The sequence below is a fragment of the Lithobates pipiens genome, unplaced genomic scaffold, assembly GCF_037356315.1.
Source record: "Lithobates pipiens isolate NorthernLeopardFrog02 unplaced genomic scaffold, aLitPip1_a1.2 Scaffold_8, whole genome shotgun sequence".
Classification (NCBI taxonomy): Eukaryota; Metazoa; Chordata; class Amphibia; order Anura; family Ranidae; genus Lithobates; species Lithobates pipiens.
This window is the reverse complement of record NW_027507903.1, coordinates 489,435,327-489,460,790: the sequence shown is the minus strand read 5'-3', so window position 1 is coordinate 489,460,790 and position 25,464 is coordinate 489,435,327. Positions and strand designations below refer to the sequence as shown.

Here is a 25,464-nt window from a genome sequence, read left to right as displayed (position 1 = left end):
TGGGTTAGTGTTTGGGTCAGGGTCAGTATTTTTTGGACAGGATTTTTTTTGTTTTTAAAATTTAGTTCAGTGTATTTTAGGTAGGGTTTGTGTGTATGTATGTATGTGTGTGTGTGTGTGTGTGTGTGTGTGTGTGTGTGTGTGTATGTGTGTGTGTATATATATATATATATATATATATATATATATATATATATATATATATATATATATATATATATGTGTATGTGTGTGTGTGTGTGTGTGTGTGTGTGTGTATATAATATATATATATATATATATATATATATATATATATATATATATATATTGTAAGGGATCTTCCCGGGGTAGGGTGTGTTTGGACACAGTTCACAGCAGACTTGGAATTTATAAAGCAGATCTTGGCGTTTATTCGTGGTACAAACAGTCCAGCAAACAAAATATACAGCAACACCGTGCTTTCTAAGTACAACAAAAATAAAAGTCCTAGCCCGGCTGGGCGCTTACTAACAGGTTCTTCTCACCTATCTGACACTTACAAACACAGCGTCTTTCGCCTGGATATCGCAGGGTGAGTTTTAGCTCCAGCAGTGGCTGTGCTTGCAGCTTCCTTCAACACACAGATTGTTCATTCCCTGGCTGAGAGCAATCACCTGCAGGCCCAGCAGAGCCTTTACCTTCCCAGGCTAATTAGGATCAAAGCTCACCTGATCCAAAACCCAGAACTGGATCGGGGGGTGTGGAATGACAGGTCCCTCTACCAAACCTACCTGCCATTCCATATAAACCCAGGCCCGGCAAAATTAAATAACAACTCAGCAGCATATCGCTGCTGAGAAACTGATCCATCCTGGATTTACCATCTCACACTGTGTAGCAACCTAGGTGAGATGTACACCCCCTCGATCACTTCTCCAGTGACATGTCTACATATCCCCCCCCCTCTTTTTCAGACCGGAGGGCTGAGCCTTTTGTCCCCACAGACAACTTACCCTTGACAATGCGTCAGCATTTGCCTGTAATTTCCCTGGCCTGTGTTCCACAGTGAAATTAAAGTTTTGTAGGGAGAGAAACCATCTAGTCACTCTTGCATTTCTCTCCTTGTTTAACTTCATCCATGTTAGGGGGGCATGGTCTGTCACCAACTTGAATTTCCTGCCTAGCAAGTAATACTTTAAAGATTCTAGGGCCCACTTTACTGCTAAACATTCTCGCTCCACAATGGCATAATTTTTCTCGGCCGGGGTTAGTTTTCTACTCAAGTACGTTACTGGATGCTCCTCACCATTCACTACTTGTGAGAGTACTGCACCTAAGCCTGTGTTAGAGGCATCTGTCTGGACCAGAAATTCTCGCCTGAAATTGGGGGTAACTAAGACAGGTGGTTGGCACAAGGCAGACTTAAGGCTTTGGAAAGCCTTCTCGGCCTCTGGGGTCCACGTGACCATTGCTGTCTTTCCGCCCTTTGTCAAGTCAGTTAGTGGAGCAGCAACTGAGGCAAAGTTCGGCACAAATCTGCGGTAATACCCCGTAATACCCAGGAAAGCTCTAACCTGTTTCCTTGTCAGGGGTCTAGGCCAACTCTGTATTGCCTCAATTTTATTTAGCTGTGGCTTAATCAACCCTCTCCCAATAATGTAGCCCAGATATTTGGCCTCTTCTAGGGCTAGAGCACACTTCTCGGCATTTATGGTCAACCCCGCATCACTTATGGCATCCAACACGGCCTGTACCTTACAGAGGTGACTTTCCCAATCAGGGCTAAAAATGACCACATCATCGAGGTAGGCAGCTGAGTAATCACGATGTGGTCGCAGAATCAAGTCCATCAACCTCTGGAAAGTTGCAGGCGCTCCATGTAACCCGAATGGCATCACTACATACTGGAATAGCCCATCAGGGGTGGAGAATGCAGTTTTCTCTTTAGCCTCACCAGAAAGTGGAATCTGCCAGTAGCCCTTTGTGAGATCGAGGGTGGTTATGTACCTGGCGTTACCCAACTTCTCAATCAACTCATCTACCCTGGGCATAGGATACGCATCGAACTTGGAGATCTCATTCAACTTTCTGAAATCGTTACAGAACCTCCAAGTTCCATTGGGCTTTGGGATTAGCACAATTGGGCTGGACCATTCACTCTGTGACACCTCAATTACCCCCAGAGCAAGCATACGTTTTACCTCGGCAGATACGGCTTCCCTACGTGCCTCCGGTATCCTATAGGGCTTAAGGTTTACTCTGCTTCTAGGCTCAGTTTCAATGTGATGATGGATGAGGTGTGTACGCCCTGGGAGGTCAGAGAACTTGTTTTTGTTTTTCTGTAAAAATTCCTGAGCCTCCTGTTTCTGTGACACTGATAGCGTATCACCTACCTTGACTGGAGGGATTGGTTGTGACAAATTATTAACAGTATTTGTCGCCACCAAGGATTCCCTGTCTTTCCAGGGCTTGATCAAGTTTATGTGATAAACTTGGAAAGGCTTCCTTCTACCTGGTTGGTGCACCTTGTAGTTCACCTCACTGATCTTTTCAACAATTTCATAGGGACCTTGCCACTTCGCCAAGAATTTACTCTCAACAGTGGGGACTAGTATAAGGACCCTATCGCCTGGGTTGAATGTCCTGATTCTTGCGGACCGGTTGTAAATTCTACTTTGGGCCTCTTGAGCCCTCTGGAGGTGTTCCCTTACCAGGGGCATTACAGTGGCTATACGGTCCTGCATTTGTGCTACATGCTCAATAACACTCTTGTATGGGGTGGACTCATTCTCCCATGTCTCTTATGCAATGTCCAGTAGACCCCTAGGGTGACGACCATAGACCAACTCGAATGGTGAGAACCCTGTGGACGCTTGGGGCACCTCCCTAATAGCAAACATGAGGTAGGGTAATAAATGATCCCAGTCACGACCATCTTTTGCCACCACTTTCTTCAACATATGTTTCAAAGTTTTATTAAATCTCTCCACCAATCCGTCCGTCTGGGGATGGTATACAGAGGTACGGATGTGTGAGATTTTAAATAGTTTGCATAACTCCTTCATTACTTTCGACATAAATGGCGTACCTTGGTCAGTTAGGATTTCTTTGGGGATCCCAGTCCTAGAAAACATATAAAACAACTCACGTGCAATTGTTTTAGATGCAGTGTTTCTTAAGGGTACAGCCTCAGGATAGCGGGTCGCATAATCCATGACTACCAAAATATACTGGTGTCCTCTAGCTGACTTTACAATGGGACCCACTAAATCCATGGCAATACGCTCAAAAGGCACCTCTATAATAGGGAGTGAAACCAAAGGACTGCGAAAATGTGACACTGGGGCACTAACCTGACATGTGGGGCACGACTCACAGTATTTTTTAATGTCATCATATATGGCCGGCCAAAAAAACCTCTGGAGAACCCTCTCTCGCGTTTTGTCAGTCCCCAAGTGTCCCCCAAGAACATGGTTATGTGCCATGTCAAGCACCTGACGCCGGTACGGCTTAGGTACCAGAAGCTGTTCCACAATCTCATCTTTAACCTTATTGACTCTATAGAAAAGATCATTAGTCACCGAAAAATGTGGAAATCTTTTTTCAGCATCTGGTTCCTGAGGTACCCCGTTCATAACAGCAACCTGCTCTCTCGCATTTTTGAGAGTGGGGTCCTGTAATTGTGCAGCCCCAAAATTATCGCTAGACACCTCTAAGTCTAGTATATTTTGCTCAGTGGGAGGAGCCTCCTCCTCCCCAGCCAGGACCTGCAAAGGAAAACAATCATTTTCATCCTGTACACTTTTATCATTCACAGTGGACAAGGCAACCACCTTAGAGGTATCCTCACTCCTTTTGGGGATTTTTCTTTTTTCCCAGAGAGCCCAGAATAATGGAAAATCGCGCCCCAATATTACATTATGCATGAGGTTTTTAACCACACCCACTTCATATTGTACGGTGCCTTGTTCAGTCCCGACTTTAGCCAGCACTATAGGGTACACTTTTGTATCACCATGTATGCACACAACACTCATATGCTTTTTAGACTCTAAGTCCCCAGTCACCAGGCTAGCATGCACCAAGGTTACGAGGCTTCCTGAGTCCATTAACGCTTTAACAGGAAAGTCATTGATTGTGATGTTGCAGATTTGCGGTTCAGTCTCTAGTCCAGGAACTGCAGCACAAGATGGTTCCGCAAATAGCGACTGACGCCGGCTAGCGTCACACTCCATGGGTTCAGTGGTAAGGGGGCAATGGGCAGACACGTGTCCCGCCTCATGGCATCTCCAACACTGGATAGGGCCTGGTCCCCTTGGCAAGGAGTCCTTTTTAGAGCCCCTTAGCCACCCGGGACCATCACCAGCCTTTTGTCCCTGAGACACCACTTGAGCCCTTTTCCCCCCATCAGCAGCCCTCCACACTCCCCCAATAGATGGAAGTCTCTTACCAGCTGACGGTACAGATCTGGCGCTCCGGGGAGGTGAAGATGCTGCAGGAACATCACGGAGGTAGTCCTCAGTCGCCTGGAACCTCTCCACAAGGTTGACAAGTTCGTTTGCATTCTTAGGATCACCTTGTCCCACCCAGCGTTGCAGGTCAGTAGGAAGCGCTCGGAGGTAGCGATCCATCACGACCTTCTCTAGGATTTGTGCAGGAGTAGAAGTGTCTGGCTCCAACCACTTTCTTGCCAAATGGATTAGGTCATACATCTGGGACCTCGCTGATTTGTCCAGACTGTAGCTCCAGTTGCGTACCCTCCGGGCACGGACTGCAGTAGTAACTCCTAGTCGGGCAAGTATCTCCTCTTTTAGCCGAGTATAGTCCTTAACCTCTTGCTCACTGAGGTCATAGTAGGCCTTTTGAGGTTCACCTGTTAAATAGGGCGCAATTACCTCTGCCCACTCAGCGGCTGGTAACTTCTCTCGCTCAGCCACGCGCTCAAATACTGTTAGATAGGCTTCAACATCGTCCTCAGCAGTCATCTTTTGCAGCGCTTTCTGCACAGTCCTTCTCCCAAAAAAAATCTCTGGAGCGGCTCCCATCACTGTGGGTGGATTAGCAACCACAGGCGCCTCTCGATTTGCTATCAGGTGCTCGATAAGTTGTTGTTGTGCAGCCATGGACTGTTCATGTCGTCTATTGACCTCTATCTGAGCCTGCTGTTGTTGCAAACTCGCTTGCATAAACTGCTTCAGCATCTCCTCCATGTTGCTGGACTGTTCTTGGAGTGTAGTTGCAGCTTTCACCCAGGACATCAGCAGCTGTAGCCAAGTCTGTCCACACCGTTGCCCCTAGCAACCGTGTTGCCCGTTACCTCCACCAATTGTAAGGGATCTTCCCGGGGTAGGGTGTGTTTGGACACAGTTCACAGCAGACTTGGAATTTATAAAGCAGATCTTGGCGTTTATTCGTGGTACAAACAGTCCAGCAAACAAAATATACAGCAACACCGTGCTTTCTAAGTACAACAAAAATAAAAGTCCTAGCCCGGCTGGGCGCTTACTAACAGGTTCTTCTCACCTATCTGACACTTACAAACACAGCGTCTTTCGCCTGGATATCGCAGGGTGAGTTTTAGCTCCAGCAGTGGCTGTGCTTGCAGCTTCCTTCAACACACAGATTGTTCATTCCCTGGCTGAGAGCAATCACCTGCAGGCCCAGCAGAGCCTTTACCTTCCCAGGCTAATTAGGATCAAAGCTCACCTGATCCAAAACCCAGAACTGGATCGGGGGGTGTGGAATGACAGGTCCCTCTACCAAACCTACCTGCCATTCCATATAAACCCAGGCCCGGCAAAATTAAATAACAACTCAGCAGCATATCGCTGCTGAGAAACTGATCCATCCTGGATTTACTATCTCACACTGTGTAGCAACCTAGGTGAGATGTACACCCCCTCGATCACTTCTCCAGTGACATGTCTACAATATATATATATATATATATATATATATATATATATATATATATATATATATATATATATATATACACACAAAATGTGCACTATTGTTTCTGGGCTCTACTAGGGGTACAAACAACTAACTTACACTAATGTGGTATTGCAGCAATCGTAAGGCGCAGGAGAATTTATTTTGGGCTGTTTTTTTTTTTTTTATACAATATTGTGGCAGTTTTTCCTAGAGAATAATAAAAAAAACTGGAGATGTCCATTAACATTTACCACCAAATGAAAGCCCAACTTGTCCTAAAAAAAAAAAAAAAAACCAAGGCAATATTATGCCTGGCTGCACAAAGTGGTTGTGGTATGTACAGTTTTACTAACACACGTCAAAGTTGAAAATGCTTGGGCATTAAGATTAGTTTCACCCTTAGGTGTGAAGGGGTTAAATTCAGTCATTGCATTTTCAGCATGTGATTTTTAAAATCCTTTGTCAGAGATTACATTTAATGGGCTCTATCTTGTATCACCACCGTGTGCATATTTCTGATTTTGGTGTTTGGAACATGTGACCTGCGGGAGACCCCCAGAGTGGTTCTATAAGTAAACACGGACTGTTTACCCTGGACGCGCTCCCCTGTGACTCCGGGCCAAGCATCACACGAACACTTTTATATACGTGTTAGAGGACAATGGGCTGCGTTTGTGTGACCGCCGCTGGAGACTGCCTGTCTGTGCGTCTCTCAGCTCAAAACAATATAGAGCTGTGGAAACCCCTAAGGAATTGTGTAATGATAAAGTGTTTTCTTTGGCACCTGTGTAAAAAAAAAAAAAAAAAAAAAAAGTAAAACCAAAAAAAAAAGACAAACTTTAACTCTGGGACTAAATTCTAATGTAACAAACGCAACATTCTGAAAAGTTTATTTGTATTGAACAAGTCATTTATAAACTTTCTCTGAAACGTCTGACTGTAAATTGTACATAAAATAATGTGGCTCCAAAGCCCATATTGATAAATGTAGAGTGCCTGCCCCTCTCGCGTGGTTTTAAAGCCCATCTGAACCCAAGAACAAAAATGTAATATATTGCAGCTTACCAGACCCTTGATGAGTCTGTATAATTTTTTTTTTCTTTTTTTACTTCACGGTGATCCTGCCAGTAACGCATTTCCTGTCTTAAGCTAACCATAGATGGATCGATATTTGGTTGGTTCAGCAGGGACTGCGCAAATTTCAATCCATCTATGGCCGTTCCCGATCGACGTCTGTCTTGCGGGACTGTTGGAAAATATTTGTCACTTGGCAGCCACCGAGGAGTTTATTCTGGCGGAGGAGTCCTGCTTTCAGCATACAATGGCACAGCAGGGGAAGATTTCTCCATCTCCATGAATGGGGGAAATCTTTGATTTATTTAATTTTTTTTGAAACAATGATCAGCCCACTGGCTGATCTAAAAAATGGGTGGAACATGTAACATATTCCAAAAGGTGAACTTATCCTCAAGGGTATGTAATCCCTAACAATGATCTTCTCATATTTACTCTACCACTGTTGATTCGGCTACAAATCAATAAGATGAGCTCGGGCGTGTTCGCACACTCCATGTGCAGAGCCCACCAGGAAGTTGGCGCTGCGCTAATCGCAGGCAGTGAGACATTGCCCGATCTCTGCAGCCGCGCATCGGGGCAATGTCTCACTGCCTGTGATTAGCGCAGCGCTGCGCCGACTTCCTGGCGGGCTCTGTACGTGGAGTATGCAAACACGCCTGAGCTCATCCTTACAAATCAAGTGAGCTTGTCACTTCCTGTTTGAGCTGACAACCTAGTGCTTCTGCTGCACTGAAATCTTGGACAGTGTTGTCAGCCTTGCCCAATTCTCTCCTTATGGACTAAAGATCACCTCTCATTTCTGTAGTCCTAACACACTTCCTGTCCTATGGTGACAACGCTACTCCTTCATCGGTACAGCACAAGTGTGCTTTTTCACCCTAGGACGGGAAGTGTGTTAATGGCAGAATTGTCAGGTGAAAGTAAAGTGAAATGCACACCTAAGGACTTGTAAGCTGCTACAAATTGCACTTTAACAAGCCATGATGAATGGAGTAATGTACCTGCACTTCTTTGAGCAGCACAATGCACATTAGAGAGATGTTCTCTACTTGGTTACAGGGACAGCAGTTTCACCAGACACAAAGTAAGGGGACATTTGCATTAGAGACACAGATGAAAATACTGACAGGGGTTCTAGTCATCCCTACTGTACTAAATGCAAGCATTTTTATTCCTGTTTGTATTGCATTGGAGAGCTCTCCTTATTTCCTGTTTGAAGCGTCGGCAGGACAGGAAGTAAGGGGGAAATTCTCTATTAACATTATTATTATTCTCTGGACGGCAGTAAAAACCCAACAAGGATTCTGATCCTTCCCCACTCTTTCCAAAAATAAGAAAAACTGTTTTCTCTGGACATGTCCTTCTAATGTGCATATTGTAAGTGGCTAAAACTGAAAATATTAAAGCTGAACTCCAGCCTTGCCTTCAGTCTTGCACAGTTCTACAGGGTCTTCTATTCTGAAATTGCTTAATCTGATTTCACTGCACACTGTGAGCTTCAGATAGTGTGCATTAGAAGCTGCAGCAAGTCAGATAGAGCCCACCTTTTCCTGGCTGTAGCACATCCAGCATCAACTAACCCTTTCCCCCCCAGCCTGATTGTCCCTGGCATGTCCCTTTCATTCATTGGATTTCAGTTCTTGTAATCATGGAGGCTCAACATTTACATTAGAGAATCACCGAAATTTCAGAGGCTATATGCTGAAAATGGTGTTTTCTGCAGTTTCCTGATAAAGAAAAAGGTGCAATCGGTGATTTTACAAGACTTTTACTGTGCTTAATGTTGTGTTTTTCATAGGCCTTGTGACTCAAAACACATAATGGAAATTATTTAAATTGAAATTAGATTGATAGAAAAAAAACGCAATAAAAATGTAACACTGGTGTGTTATTGATGTATTTTTGTTGCATTTTCAATGCATTTAGACGGGGAGGTGAATTTTTTGTGTTTGTTTTTTTTTTTTTTTTTTTTTCCCCTGACCAAAAATGCAGCAAGCAGGTTTTTCAACAGCACAAGGAAGCGCAACAGACCAGGCCATTTTTCTTGAGCTTTTCTTATGTTAAAGGTGCCGATAATGGGCGACAATAAATTCATATTAATTAAAATTCATGATATTAGTTAAAAAGTCGAATATATTACTGTTGTATATAACAAAATATATATATTTTTTTTAAAAACTATAATTTTCAGCTTCGACCGAATGCATCTTGAATTTTCAGTTTCAGCAGCAAAGTTTCCATTCGGTGCACCTCTAATTTGCATAACTTCTCCCAAAAGCCAGCCCGCTGCTTACACCCGGATAGAAGGCTCTTGAGAAGCACACAATACAGACATCATTGAATTAAATTGTGTAATAAAAATGTTATTTAAAAACTGAATGAGCTTGTTGAGGATGATGGAAGAGGAATTTAAGTAGATTAAAGTTCAGCTTTGCATTTTTTGAACAGATGAAATGCTAAAAAAGATGCTGAAGGAGAAAAGTAAGACGTTTGTGCAGATTTCCCTCCAATAATTGTCACACAACTGGTCCTTTGCATGCCATTATCCCCTATTTGTTTGGCTCATGTTGCTTGGTTGTTGTGTTTTATTTATTATTTAAATTGAAGAACCTTGGGGGAGGAGCCAGAAATAGTCTTGTACATATGTGCAGGTTTCGTCTCCTCCTGTACTGAAATTACTACTTCTGATTTCACTGCACACAAATCGGATAGAGCCGCTTCTCTTCCTGGGTGAGGGACATCCATCATCTAGCCCTTCCTTCCCCAGCCTGACTGCCTCTGGCCCATGCCTTTCATGTATCGATGTTCAGTTCTTCCAGTCAACGAGAAGTAGCCTCACCAATTGGCGATGCCTAGGGTTGTCTGCAAGCATAGCAATAAAAAACAAAAAGTGCTCTCCTGCGCTTGAGTAGTGTGTTTTGAGGCTTATTGGACTCTCCTCTTCACCGGCCTGGCTTATAGGTGTCACGCCAATGTGTCTTGCTCTCCCCCTCAGGACTATGGGTATCCTTTCATGTGCACTACAAAACAACAGAGAGGGTGAACCGACATAGTGCATTACCATTAGATGTTTTTTGGGATAATTAGTATTATACAGGAATACCCCGCATTACTTTAAGTACGCTCACGAGTACGGACACATTGGTGTCTATGGAAAACCTTGGTCAGCTTGACATGGCACTGCTCCCGGTTTATCCGTTTTTTGGGGTTGGCCAGCTTGCCCGGGCAATCGGTTATGACTGTAAATGACTATTGCAATGCAGTACATGCATTGAGAAGTGAAGATATTGCTTCACTTTAAGTACATTTTCTCTTTACATGCATGCTCTGGTCCCATTGTGTACTTTAAAAGTGGGCTATGCCGGTACTCACAAATGCATGACATGGATGAGCGTGTCATAAAATGTAGATGAGATCGCTTCCAGGTCCACAGCACACAACTGATAGCATGGAAAGGCCATACAGCACCCATGGGGGCCTACGCCTATCAAGAAACAACCTCTGCACCCTCCACCCGTCCCCCCCACCCCGTTTATAAGACCCCTTTCACACTGGGGTGATTTGCAGGCATTACAGCACTAAAAATAGCGCCTGGAAAGCGCCCTGAAAGAGCCGCTCCTCACTCTCCAGTGCGAAAACCAGAGGAGGAGCAGGAGCGGTAAAAAAAAAGTCCTGCTAGCAGCATCTGTAGAGTGGTGTGTATACTGCTCCTGCCCATTTAAATGAATGGGGCAGCGCGGCTATACCATCAGCAAAGCGCCGCAGCAGCAGGGCTTTCGCACTGGAGCGGTGCGCTGGCAGGATGGTAAAAAAAAAGTCCTACTAGCATCTTTGGAGCAGTGTGTATACTGCTCCTGCCCATTTAGATTTATCGGGCAGCGCGGCTGCAGCAGCGCTTTGCGGGTGGTTTTAACCCTTTCTCAACCGCTAGCGGGGGGGGGTTAAACCGCCTCGCTATCTGCCAAATACCGCCGCTAAAACTACGTTAAAGTGGTGCTAAAAATAGTGCCATTTTACCACTGGCTCCCGCACCGCCCCAGTGTGAAAGGGGTCCAAGTAATCACATAATCTGTGTTCTCAGCTGCATTAGAGCGAGCAAGAAGAGAAGCAACAGCACACTGGGCTCCTCAATGGACACTGTATGGGCTTCCAATGTCATCAGTTGAGTGCTGTGGACCTGGAGGCACATGGTCTTTTGTGTCATGCATTTGTTGGTACATAATTTAAAATTTGTTAATGGTAATGCGCTGGGTCGGTGTGCCATCTCTTTTTGTTTTTTGGTAGTCTGCATGCAAATAAGACCTCGTTCACACAGGAGTACCTAAGCGTACGCCCGTGCAACGGCCACGTTTACCCACATAGGTGTATATGCATCACTGTGTAGGTACGCGGCCCTGAATGAAGGATCAGGCTGTATTATGAGTGGCAGCTGTGTCCATGCAGAAGCTGCATCCCAGTTGACATGAATGGGACTGTCTGCTCAGGGTTGCTTGGAACACCTCTGCACCCCATACAGGCAAACTTGGCCCTTGCACAGGCATTCGCCTACATCTAGGAATACCCACTCCTCCAAACTGACTTCCACCCATCAAGGCATTTTTGACGTTTGCATAACTCCTGCCTCTGTACAGGAGTACAGAGGCAGGGTGCGGTGATGTTTTCCCTGCTATGCACCCTGTTGGCCCTCCCTCCACTTAATTTGCCTGCATTGGGGGGGAGTGTGTAGGAAGAACCAGGGAAGGCTATAAACCTCAGGTTTAATCTGAACAAAGCTGTGCATTCTGATCCCTTGTTTTTCCCTCTCTGCAAGCATATTATACAGCCAGGCAACTAGCATGTTCAGAAGAAGGTAGCAACGGCAGCCTTCTTTCGTTCTCTGATGGGTTTGCTTTAGCCCTCGTTCACACTGAGGGCAAGTTTGAAATCATGCGAGTTCAGCTGATCTGGCATGAATTCAAACCCGCTAGTTTGAGGGCAATTTAAGACATCTGTGCAGGTTCATGCACACGTGTCTATTGACTTCGCCCCTGAAGTCACCAAAAGCAGTGCAGGAACTACTTTTGGGAATCAGTGTGGCATCAGCAATGGGCTCCAATTTTGGCATGCGATTTGACATGTCAGAAATCCCATGTCAAAACGGCCCAATGTGAACGGGGGTGTGTTGCTTGTTCTCGACTGATGCACAGCTGCATCATTGGGAATACATCTGTGAATGTGCATCAGCTTTTATTGCCTGAATTGTTCTAGCACTTGTCACTTGTTTAAGAATTTAAAAACATTAGGACCTGCATGTGGCCACTCCTGCTCCTCATGTCATGAGCAAGCCTTGATTGGCCTTGCTGTGTGATGATGCAGAGGTGGGGTCGGGAACAGACACGCAACGCCTTCAGTTGACTTCTGAATTCTCATTTTCTGCAGAAGATCAGCTCATTTACTTACTGTCTGTTCCAAGTAAGCGATCTGTTTGTTAAAAGGGTATATTTAGAGAGCAAAGCAGTTCTGAAACCGTAGTCATTCTTGTCCATTGAGTTCTCCTTTAACTTAAAGGGGTTGTCCATGTTGCCTCTGCCTCGGACCCCTCTGCTGTACTGACACTTAAGGTTCCTCACCCACTTCCAGCTCCTCCATTGCCTTGTGTTCATCCTGCTTCTGTATAAAGATTTTGCACTGGTTTGTACTAGCCTTTTACGTGTTTTGTGAAATTCGTCGCACCGCTCTGTGACTTGTGCACAGGGGACCTCCCTTACTATAGTAGTTGTAAGAGACGCACGCTTTCACCATCCAGACGCTGTGTTCCAGCACAGGTTTGATCGCTGCCTGTTGGGCCAAGTTTGTTTCATAATCTTGTTGTGCTTTCCATTATTTTAGATATGGAAGTGCAGAAAATGAAGAAAGCGGTGGAGTCACTGATGGCTGTCAATGAAGAAAAGGTAGGTGCTCTTTTTGGCTTAGGTGATTCATCCTTTTAAAGAGAGCCAAGACAACTGGCTGTGTGTGAGAATGTGAATAATCCAGTTTAAAATGAATATAGTTGTACATGCTAAATAATGTCCGCTTCCAGGTATGTATTACCTTTTGGCGAGATCAATGCCGCCCCCCCCCCCCCCCCCAATAATGCCTTCACAAGCTTTTCTCTGCAGGATTGCTGCACCATCTTTGTTCAGGTATCATCCAGGGTCACCATCTACTTCCTGTACTGAGATGGTGGCTCAGAGATGACACAATCATGTAAGTTCTGGTGCCCGCACAATCGTGCGCGATTGTCTAATGCAGATTAGCCTACTACAACCCCTCACCTTGTGACTTGGTACAAAGTTTACAGTGTTTCTGTTTGACCACTAGTGGGGTAATGGAGACTGAGCCGCATGTGAGATCAGCCAGTGTACCTGTAGTAGCTGTTCAACTTGAGGACACCATGATACTCAAGTTCAGGTTATATAATGGGGTAGATTTAGGGACTCATGCACACCAACATCTGCTTGCCGTGTTGCGGTAACGCACGTGTCGGGGGTCATTCGTATCAGGTGTGTTCACTTTTATCAGTGTAGGGACAGTGAGAGAGCTATATTGTTCTTTTTGTGCTTTATTCACACCATACAAGTATGTTGCATAGAGATGCAGCATGTCGGCCATTTTATAGAATGTAGAACACATCAATGCATGGAACATGATGGTGTGTTACAATGCACGCTGCTGTGTATAGTCGTATGAACTGTTTTTCTGTTACTTTTAATAAAGTTTAAAAAAAGGAAAAAAAAGGTCAACGCTGCAAAGTATTGTTACAACGCACACCAGTGTGCACATTATTTGCACCATAATGCATGCTCACTGGTTTACCAACATGCAATAAATTCATTTGATGCGATGCAGTTTTTTCTGAATGGCATCCCAACAGACCATGTGCCCCACACTGTGTGGTATGCTGCCCTGTAACGCACGTCCGTTGGCAAGAAGCGATGGAGTGCAATTTGGATACATTACCACAACTCCATTATGTAAACAGGCCATACATCCTTCATAGGTAACGCTGTGTTATGGTCATTGGATTCAGATACTTGCATCAGTCCAGTTGTGACGGGTTCTCTTTAATGTCAAGGGCAGCGTAGCTGGTAATGCAGCACATGACAAAAGGTAGCGCCATCTTTTCCAAAGGCCAGACTATTACACTAATGTGATTATGAGGAGGGGGAGCAGTGGACACGGGTTAGGTGAAAACTCAAGTTTTCTTTTATTTACAGGACAGGAAGATTGAGGAACTCAGACAGTCTCTGAACAGGTACAAGAAAGTCCAGGATATGGTGGTCATGGCACACGGTAAGAAAGGTATGCATTTGTTGTCCCCTTTCCACGTGGAATATCCCCTCAAAATGAAAGCTAAACTCCAGGCAGGTAGAAGATCTAAATGAAAGCGGTTGTAAATCCTGCTTTGTTATTTTTACCTACAGGTAAGCGTATAAGGCGGCTTACTTGTAAAGCCCCCATACACACTATCCGTTTTTCTAGTTTTTCCTTCAGATTTACCAAAACCATATAATATGAGGTAAAACCTTAGTTTCAGTTTGTATGCAATCAGGAAGGCCCTTGTACTACATGGTTTTGGTAAATCTGACAAAACTCAGCAGAAAAACAATGTGTATGGGGCTCTAGTAAAATGAATGTCTCCTAAACCTGCACTGTTTAAAAGATATTCACCCTGAATTCAGCCGTTGATGTCACCAGCACATGCCCTTTGAACGTGCGTCATACCATGCCGCACCTTCAGAGCTTCTTGCTGGAACATTGAGCACATGCGTGGGAGTGAGGTCATTGCAGCTCTGGCCACTCACAGCACCGGAGCCTGCAAACCTGGAAAAAAGGCTGGGGGAAGATGTCGGGCCTCTCAGCGGTGACCGGTGCCGCTGGAAGGGCTTCATTATAAGGTGATTATTTTATAATGTGCTAGTATGTGATGCATACTAGCACATTATACTATTGTCTTACAGGTGTTTTATTTTTTATTCTGCAGTGGTTTTCTACCGCTTTAATAAGTTCTGTAATTAAGGTACTTTTATAGCATCATCAATTTACGCAGTGATTTGCACATATATATTATACATCCACATCAGTCCCTGCCCTCAAGGAACTTACAATCTAAGGTCCCAAACTTCCATTCATACACACACATACTACAGCCAATTTAGACAGAAGCCAGTTAACCTACCAGCATGTCTTTGGAGTGTGGGAGGAAACCAGAGTACCCGAAGGAAATGCAGAAATATATGTTTGATCATTGCAAGCAGCATAAGTACACAAACTTTACTTGATATCAGCCTGTACAGCAGAGCTCAGCAAGGGGATGAGTGAAGCAGCCAGTCATGCTGCAGTGCGGAGGGCATAGTAAGTAGGAGTAGAGAAATAAGCTCATCAGTTTGCTGCTGGGGGGTGTGTTATTGGTACAGTAGGCCGCAACCCACCTTAGTGTGTTGTCTTGTGGCGTGCTGTATAAAAAAACATTTATATCAGTTTAAGCCAACAATAGAATGTCAGCTTACTCTGTTGGTATAGATTAAGCCCGTGCTTGTGTGCATATTTACAGCATTTCTACTCTGGGCACCTGTGCAAGAATTCAAAAAAATGCCGCCTTGGTGGTGCCTGTAACTTAATATCTATTACCTGTGTTCTGTCTTTTTTCTTATAATGGAACATAACGCTGAGCTTATTATTTTATTTTCCTGGCATTTGTCACTTTTAGCAGTGAAGGATGTGGAAAGTGATGATTCGGTGATATCTGGCTCTAATTCTTTGGGGTTTGATGGCAATGTATTTAGTGACACGGATAAGTCTCCATCTCCTCCTCCATTATCTTTCACCCCGAGCCCAGAAGAAGTGCCTGCAAGCCCCAAGGTAATGGCTTCTCATCTTTAACATGTTAAATAAATATGGATTATTAACCACTTGACCTTCGGAAGATTTACCCCCCTCTTCATAAACGGGCCATTTTTTGCAATACATCACTGCGTAAGGCCCCTTTCACACGGGAAGGATCTGTGATTATGATCCGCCCCCCCCCCCCCCCCCCCCCCGTGATCCGCTTGCGCTGCTGGAATCGCTCCGTTGATCCACGCTGAGCCGGCTGTGCAGGGACCGCCCTGTCAAATCACCCCTCTCCTCTATGGTCTCCCCGTCTGTCCGTGTTCATCCAATCCGCTGTGCAGACGGATAGAAAAATAGGATTTTCCTCCGTCTGCAGAATCGGACCATAGCAGAGACGGATGATATCGGGTGTCAGTGGATGTTCATCCCATGAGGATGCATGTATGTCCGTATTTCATCCGAAAACTGATGGAGGAAATATGGACATATGGTCCGCACGTCTGAAAGGGGCCTTACTTTAAATGAAAATTACTCGGTCATGCAATGCTGCACCCAAATAAAATTTGTCATATTTGTCCACAAATAGAGCTTTCTTTTGGTGGTATTTGATCACCAATGCGTGTTTCTCTGTTTTTTGCACTATTATATACACACTAGTAATGTCTGCGATCAACGTCTTGTCAAATTGCATGCCAAATCAACGGCTATTGCCAGGAATGGCACCGTCCGAATCGGTGCGATGCCACTTTGTGATTGGCAAAAGTAGTTTCTGTACTACTTTTGGTGACTTCGGGGGTGCGATTTATTTATTTTTATTTTTTTTGTTTTTTTTTTTCCAATAGAAAACTGCACAGATGTCTCCCTGAAGTTGGGACTGACATGCGGGAATGAAATTGTGTGCGTTAAGCTGAACTCGCACGATTTAATTCCTGCGGTCAGTGTAAACCTGGGCTAAGTTCCAGTTAGCGTTCCACACTCCTAACCGATTCTACAACCTTTTTTTTTTTTTTTCTTTTCTGTTGCATTGTAGAGAAAAAATACTCTCCTAAGGGCTCATTCACACAAAAATGCAGGTTTAACTCAAGGAACACGGAAAGCTATGCACTATATAGATGAGTTGCATAAAATGCAGCATGCCTGCATTTTTCGCAAAACACAAAGACGCATGTCACTGCAGCATGCTTATCAAAAAAAAAAAAGTTTGAATTTTGGCCCTTCGCGTGGCTTTTGTTCAAAGAAAAACAAAAACAAATTTAAGGATGAACTCCAGGTATAGACCAGATACTACTTTATAAAAGTAGCAGTGACCTCATCACTGTACTGTACATAGTCTGCACAGAAAGCAGAGCTATGGGAGGGACCCAGCAAACCCCACCCACTACAAGCTGCCTGCAGGAAACTACAGGAGCGGGCGGCAACAAGACCAGTCACCCTGCACAAGGAGAGAGAGTAGCAGTGACCGGTCTTTATTACAGGAAGTTCCTGCACAGAGGTAAAGTTTCACACTGGATTACTGCACATATCTGGAAGAAATACACAAAGCACAGCAATTTGTACTTTGTGTATTTCTTCCAGATCTGTGCAGTAATTCCGTGTGAAACTTTGCCTCGGTGCAGGAGCTTCCTGTAGTGCAATGGCATTCAAGTAAAAATACTCATGTCTCTTGTATTTAGATGATATTGGTTTATCTTGGGATCTCTGAGAATTATGTCAGGGGAAGGAGGTAGACTCTGACCAGCCTTTTCACCTGAAACGAGTCCGCTTTGGGTGTAATGACCCCTTTGGCCTGGCTGTTGACATTGTGCAAAATGATGGCTCTGGTTTGTACTGTCCTTTACAGTGCTTATCTGGGGAATTGCTTATGGGGTCCTAAAATGTAAAAAATAAAATGAGGGTTGTAATATATAGTCTGCTTTCCTGTAGCTTGGTGTTGAAGTACATACAAGTGTCCTGCAAGTTTCCATCCCATCGTTTGCATCACCCACGGTGTTTCAGAAACAAGTCGATGCCACGAAAATAATAAAAAATGAGGAACCCTCTGCGCCAGCCACAAGGTAAATGAGACACGTCTGCTAGATAAAAAAAAATAACAAAGTAAAATTCTTAATTCTAAATTCACCTCAGTGTGTGTTGCCCTTGCCCGATTATTTTCTCTGTGCCCACTAAAGCCTATTGGAACTTTCAGTCCTCAGCCCTGTATTCTGAGGGCCTCATTTTAGCAAAATCCGTTCAAGATTTTGCATTTGACTAATTTGCTGTTCTGCTGTAGTTTTTCTGGATTTGATCTTGTCCAAGTCCTGGCAACTCGAATCAATATCCAGCTAAACACGTTCTGTTTTAGTAGTGTGGACACGCATGTACTTGGTGATTCCCATCCGATAGACCAAATGGGTTCCCTCTATATCATCAGGCTCTGTTTGAAAGGCACTGATAAAGCCACCATTTCTGTCCCTTCCGCTATACAGTCGAGACCATCCAAGTCAGCAGGAACATGCAGGTGTTTCCCCCTAAGGGATTACTGGATATGTTATTTCAAGGCTCGGTGGCAGGTTATGAAACCAGAAACAGGCTGTAGAAAACATACAGTATGAGTTGGCAGCAGAGCTCCTTGTCCATGCATCTATTTGGATAACCTCCTTGGCCACACCCCCAACTTTCAGTTAAAATCTTCTAAACACATTGCAGGGGCCCTAGAACAAAAGGTGTGTAAAGTCTTTACAGTTTGCTTTAGAGAGAAGACGAGCTTGTCCTCTGCCAGCAAGGATTCCACTCTGCAGCTTGCTAGCAGGTGATATGCTTTTCTACTCAGTGTGGCTGCTTTCTAAAAGAACAACAAACTATAAAACATGGCATGCCTTTTTATTTTGATGCACCTGTAATTTGTTTAGCTGATCTAAACTGAAAGCTGGGCAGTTTCAAAAAAACTCTCCTTAGCTGTGGTGTTTTTATTTTATTTTTTTGTTTTTGTTTTTTGCTAATGCATTGCACCACAACGCATTTGTATTCAACTGTATATGAGTTGGGGGCCCCTTAGAAACGAATGAGATAATCCTCCAAAATGCACATGCCATGTTCTGATGAGAGCACACAAGTGTGAATCTAGCGTAAGCCCCCCTTTTCACACGGGACGGAACCCATCAAAGTAGATCTGCCTGCTTAGCGGAGGGGGGAGAATCTGTCTGTCTGCTGATCCCCCACACTAAGCAGGAGGATGAGTTTTGTATCCACTCTGCTATGCAGAGCGGACATTGACACAGCCCGCTGTTTTCTAAGGGGCAGTCTGATAGAAACAGACTGCATGTCCGTTTCCATCCAACTGTCATGCAATCTGCTGGACGGATGGCGAACGTATCCCCTTCCGTCTGTTTTTACTGGTGGTGCTGGTGTGAAAGGGACCTAAGTGTCGCTTATACAAACTGGATCAAAGATCTTGGTGTTGCCTGTTTAGAAGTCAGTCATCTCCCTTCCTTATGTTTTTTTTTCATTGCAAATTTACAAAAAAAACAGGAATCTCTATCACTCGCTTACTGAAAATGGTGATGGATTTCCTTTTACATACACTGTACATTTTAGTAAAGATCCCATAAAAAAAAAAAACAGGAAAAAGGGGTTTTTATACATTTGAGCTCATTCTTAAGCCTCGTACACACGATGCGTTTGTTGGCAGGGGATTGTCTGTTGACAGACTGTTGTCCTAAAATCTGACCATTAGTATGCTCCTTTTGTCCAACCTTCGTCCAATAAATGGTCTGTTGTCAGATTTTCAGATGGTCAGTACACAAAGCCGTCACACCCAAGTCGAAAGTACAAACACACATGCTTGGAATCAATGCTCACCAAACACAATATTAGCAGAAGGGGCCCAGAGGGTGGTGCTCAAGAGCTGCAATTCCTTGTAGTAGGTTACTACTACTACTACTACTATGTGTTTGTTGGCCGACAATTGTATACCGTTAGTATGCAAGACGAGATCCAGGCACACACCCTCTTGACAAAAATCAAACGCTCTGTTGGCCAACAATCATACCGTGTGTACAAGGCTTTAGTCTGGGTTCAAACTGATGTGCATTTACAGTGGGTTTGATGCGTTTAGGAGCACAGATTCGTAGGTCATGTAAATATCATAGTATTCCATGGCATTGGTTCACATCTATGCATTGCTAATTTGGTGCGAGGGGGGGAAAAAAGGGTCCTGTGCATGTTGACTGTGGGTGCAATGTGAATTTTATCTTAATTGAACTTGCAGTAAACTCGCAGCACTCAGTTCCCATCTCTGTGAATTGTTCACTGCCTGCCTCCTGAAATTCATGGTAAAATTGCGGTAAATTCACACCTCGCACAACACAAAAAAATGGATCCAATTTGCAGTACATAGCATCGCTGGGGTGTGGACCTAAGCTTAAGCAGATTTTATAGGATTCTTTATCTTTAGCATGTGAAATGTTTATATATACGGTGTATATATATATATATATATATATATATATATATATATATATTTATTATTATTATTATTAATGGCCAAAAGCACCAAAATGTCTATTAAAAAAAAAAATTTACATTGCCATATTGAAAAATGTCTAATTTCAATGCATCGTTTTGCACTTCTGTTCATGTTATGGACATATCTTCCCTATGCAGCATTAATTTCACTTGATGTTTAAAAAAAAAAAAAAAAAAGTATCTAGGCATATCCTTCCTGCAGTGGAGAGGCATGTCGTTTCTGCTATTTTGATGCCCTTTATTTGCCTGACTACACCCATCTGCCACATCAACTCAGGAAACGCCTCCATTTTCAAACAAAGTGCCTTTATTTGTTGATCCTCAAACTGGGGGTCACAGGTTAACCAGGCTCGATTGACAGTCAGACCTTGTGACCTACAAAGCTTCTATTCTCCAAACGGCAATGCTGCGAACACTTTAAAATCTCACTTTTTTAATGGCATACTTGGCTACGAGGGTGTTTAATGGGACCCTGTAATTTTCTTATACACTTTAGAGATCTGAGCGTAAAGCACAAGTATTGTCACCCAGACCGCAGGTGTCAAATGTTTCTTATATATGAGCTTCAGTTATGCATTTTGCTGTTTGGTCAGTTTCCCTGTAAATGTTACCTGGCTGAATTGCATGCTCAGAAAACTGAGTTGCTCTTTTCAGGATAGAGCAGCTCCTTTGTCACCTGGTTGCTCACTGCCCAATGAAAGTAGAGCTGCTGACTCCTTGTCCAGTGACACAGGAAGCTGTAGTAGGAGATAGTTGTGTCCACTGCCTGGCTACACATTGGAGAAGGGGTGTATATTGTAAGGATGTACTGATAATTTAGCAGATGATAATCATATACTGTATATACAGTTGTACTCATAAGTTTACTTACCCTGGCAGAATTTGATTTCTTGGCCATTTTCCAGAGAAAATGAATAACACAAAAACTTTTCTTTCACTCATGGTTAGTGTTTGGCTGAAGCCTTTTATTAATCAACAGTTTACTCTTTTTAAATAATAACAGAAACTACCCAAATGACTCTGATCAAAAGTTTACCTACTCTGGTGATTTTGGCCTGGTAACATGCACACAAGTTGACACAAAGGGGTTTTAATAGCTATTAAAGGTAACCATCCTCACCTGTGATCTGTTTGCTTGCAATTATTGTGTGTGTATAAAAGGTCAGTGAGTTCCTGGATTCCTGACAGACCCTTGCATCTTTCATCCAGTGCTGCACTGACGTTTCTGGATTCTGAGTCATGGAGAAAGCAAAAGAATTGTCAAAGGATCTGCAGGAAAAGGTAGTTGAACTGTATAAAAACAGGAAAGGGATATAAAAAGATATCCAAGGAATTGAGAATGCCAATCGGTGGTGTTCAAACTCTAATCAAGAAGTGGAAAATGAAGGGTTCTGTTGAAACCAAACCACGGTCAACTAAGATTTCAGCGACAACTGCCAGGAAAAGTGTTCGGGATGCAAAGAAACCCCCACAAATAACTTCAGGTGAAATACAGGACTCTCTGAAAACATGTGGTGTGGCTGCTTCAAGATGCACAATAAGGAGGCACTTAAAGCAAGATGGGCTGCATGGTCCAGTCACCAGAAGAAAACCATTACTACGCAAATGCCACAAAGTATCCTGCTTGCAATACTCCAAACACAGAGACAACCCTCAAACCTTCTGGCACAAAGTCATTTGAAATGATGAGACCAAAATTTAGCTTTTTGGCCACAACCATAAATGCTACATTTAGAGAGGAGTCAACAAGGCCTATGATGAAAGGTACACTATTCCTACTGTGAAACACAGAGGTGGATCGCTGATGTTTTGGGGATGTGTGAGCTACAAAGGCACAGGAAATTTGGTCAAATTTGATGGCAAGATGAATGCAGTATGTTATCAAAAAATACTGGAGGAACATTTGCATTCATCAGCCATTAAGCTGCGCATGAGACATACTTGGACATTCCAACATGGCACTGATCCAAAACACAAGGCCAAGTCGACATGTCATTGGCTACAGCAGAATAAAGAGAAGGTTCTGGAGTGGCCATCTTGGTCTCCTGACCTCCGTATCATTGAGCAGTTCATGCAAAACAGCCCAAGAATTCACAGGAACTGGAGGCTTTTTGCAAAGAGGAGCATATTTACCATCTGAGAAGATACTCATCCACAAATACCACAAAAGACTTCAAGCTGTCATTGATGTTACAGGGAGCAATACATGATATTAAGAACTGGAGTATGTAAACGTTTGATCAGGGTCATTTGGATAGTTGTGATTATGATTTAAAGAGTAAACAGCTGATTAATAATAAATGGCTTCAGCCAATCACTAACCACGAGAGAAAGAAGTGCTTTTGTGTTATCATTCATATTCTCTGAAAAATGGCCAAGAAATCATAAATTCTGCCAGGGTATGTAAATTTATGAGCACAGCTGTATATTTGTATCTGTGTATACATATGTTGTGTGTGTCGAGCTCTTTGCCCTGCGATCCCATCTAACACAAATAACTGTATACCAAATAAATCTTTTCCAGTGAGGTGAAGACCAGCGGTTTATCAACTGAAGACAAATCTGAGGAGCAGCCTGTGTAAGTGTGACATCTTTTGTCCCTGCTTTTGTTCCAAGAGTAAAACGCGTACCCCTCAGAACTCCCAATTTACAAAATTAAGAGACCTTTAAAAACCACTTGCCACCCAGGCCAATTCTGACATTTCTCTCCTAATGTAAAAATCATATTTTTTTTTTGCTAGAAAATTATAGAACCCCCAATCATGTTTTTTTTTTTAGCAGAGACCCTAGAGAATGCAATGGTGGTCATTGCAACTTTTTATCTCGCACAGTATTTGCGCAGCAATTTTTTTAAATGCATTTAAAAAAAAAAAAAAAGTTTCATGCTTTTACAAAAAAAAACGGTAAATTTAGCCAAATTTCTTTGCATAATGCGAAAGCTGAAGTTGCGCTGAGTAAATAGATACTTAACATGTCGCGCTTCAAAATTGCACACACTCGTAGAATGGCGCCAAACTTCAGTACTTAAAAATCCCTATAGGCAACGTTTTCAAATTTTTTACTTGTTACGTGTTTTGAGCTACAGAGGAGGTCTAGAATTATTGCTCTCGCTCCAAAGTTTGTGGCAACACTTCACACGTGTGGTTTGAACATTGTTTTCATATGTGGGCGGGACTTGCGTATACGTTCAGGGGCACTTTAAAAAATTTTATTTATTTATTTTTATTGTTCATTTTACTTCCAAATTTTTTAGTTTGACACTTAAAAAAAAAAAAAAAAAACGTTCTTATGGTGTAGAATCACCGGCTGAAAAAGACAATATCTGAATGATGCCTGTAGCTGCAGGCATCATTCAGATATACCCTCCCACACAATCAAGGACGTCATATGACGGCCGTCAGGAAGTGGTTAAGGAGGGCCCGTAGTGCAATATGAACACGTTGCAACGTTCGAGCCGAAAAGACCATAAACTGTAGGATGGCTAAATAAAGAGTGGAAATATTTACCTTTCCTGGAGAAAAAGTTGCTCCAGGCTCCCTCCTTTGGTGATCACATGAACTAAAGCTTCTAATGTGGTCTGGTGAACCCTACTGAAGAAGAGATCCAACCAATCAGAAATTTTAGTTTTTTGACATGTTTGGTGATGTGAGCAGCCCTGCAGGAATCTTGAAGCAACACTATCTCCAGGTAAGCATTTCAAGCATTGGGTTATTGGTTATTTATCCATCCAAGTATTGTGATCTCACTTCTCAGTCTCGGCTGTGTGCTAATTTCAAGAGCTTCTGGGTAAGATCACAGCCATAGAGAAGGTTATGGAGGCTGGTTATGACTGCAGATGGGGGTCTTGATTGATCCGTGAACAGAGCAGTGGGGTAAAAAAAGCACTAAGATCAGTCCTCAAGTTGCTGTGATTGGGGAGACCCAACTGATGGCAGAACTTGCTGCGATCATGAAGGGAGAAACGGCAGAGGAAAACTTGGTTTTACTGGACAGAATTTTCCTATTCTCAAGCCTACCAGGCTTGCCTTGAAAGCGAAGCCTGTTGCTTGGATCTGTTGCTTGGATCCCTGCTGGGGGAGATGACTTCCGTGTATCCCATTGAATGCTTTATTTATCTCCCTGGGGACATGGTGCAGGAGATGGCCAGAGACTGGGGACATGGTGCAGGAGATGGCCAGAGACTGGGGACATGGTGCAGGAGATGGCCAGAGACTGGGGACATGGTGCAGGAGATGGCCAGAGACTGGGGACCTGGTGCAGGAGATGCAATGCAGCCTCACCAGTGTCCCGTCAGATGCAGCCAGCCAGCGTCCCCCCGTTGCAGCCAACCTGTGAAGAGAAGAGAGAACCCCCAATCATGTTTTTTTTTTAGCAGAGACCCTAGAGAATGCAATGGTGGTCATTGCAACTTTTTATCTCGCACAGTATTTGCGCAGCAATTTTTTTAAATGCATTTAAAAAAAAAAAAAAGTTTCATGCTTTTACAAAAAAAAAACGGTAAATTTAGCCAAATTTCTTTGCATAATGCGAAAGCTGAAGTTGCGCTGAGTAAATAGATACTTAACATGTCGCGCTTCAAAATTGCACACACTCGTAGAATGGCACCAAACTTCAGTACTTAAAAATCCCTATAGGCAACGTTTTCAAATTTTTTACTTGTTACGTGTTTTGAGCTACAGAGGAGGTCTAGAATTATTGCTCTCGCTCCAAAGTTTGTGGCAACACTTCACACGTGTGGTTTGAACATTGTTTTCATATGTGGGCAGGACTTGCGTATACGTTCGCTTCTGCGTGCAAGCACATGGGGACAGGGGCACTTTAAAAAATTGTATTTATTTATTTTTATTGTTCATTTTACTTCCAAATTTTTTAGTTTGACACTTAAAAAAAAAAAAAAAAAAACGTTCTTATGGTGTAGAATCACCGGCTGAAAAAGACAATATCTGAATGATGCCTGTAGCTGCAGGCATCATTCAGATATACCCTCCCACACAATCAAGGACGTCATATGACGGCCGTCAGGAAGTGGTTAAGGAGGGCCCGTAGTGCAATATGAACACGTTGCAACGTTCGAGCCGAAAAGACCATAAACTGTAGGATGGCTAAATAAAGAGTGGAAATATTTACCTTTCC

At 43.4% G+C, this 25,464-nt stretch overlaps 1 protein-coding gene across 17 annotated transcripts in view; it reads left to right on the top strand.

Moving 5' to 3' along the window:
• The window catches only part of LOC143960435 (liprin-beta-1-like), a 172,035-nt gene that overhangs the window by 127,242 nt on the left and 19,329 nt on the right, over positions 1 to 25,464 (top strand). For 10 of the 17 annotated variants that reach the window (XM_077469054.1, XM_077469051.1, XM_077469049.1 and 7 more), the window contains 6 exons: positions 9,424 to 9,456; positions 12,844 to 12,905; positions 14,214 to 14,298; positions 15,707 to 15,858; positions 17,752 to 17,882; positions 22,856 to 22,909. In XM_077469054.1, the coding sequence (XP_077325180.1) occupies positions 9,424 to 9,456; positions 12,844 to 12,905; positions 14,214 to 14,298; positions 15,707 to 15,858; positions 17,752 to 17,882; positions 22,856 to 22,909 (517 nt within the window). The remainder of the gene's footprint in view (positions 1 to 9,423; positions 9,457 to 12,843; positions 12,906 to 14,213; positions 14,299 to 15,706; positions 15,859 to 17,751; positions 17,883 to 22,855; positions 22,910 to 25,464) is intronic. The other 7 variants (XM_077469057.1, XM_077469055.1, XM_077469053.1 and 4 more) reach the window with 2 other exon arrangements.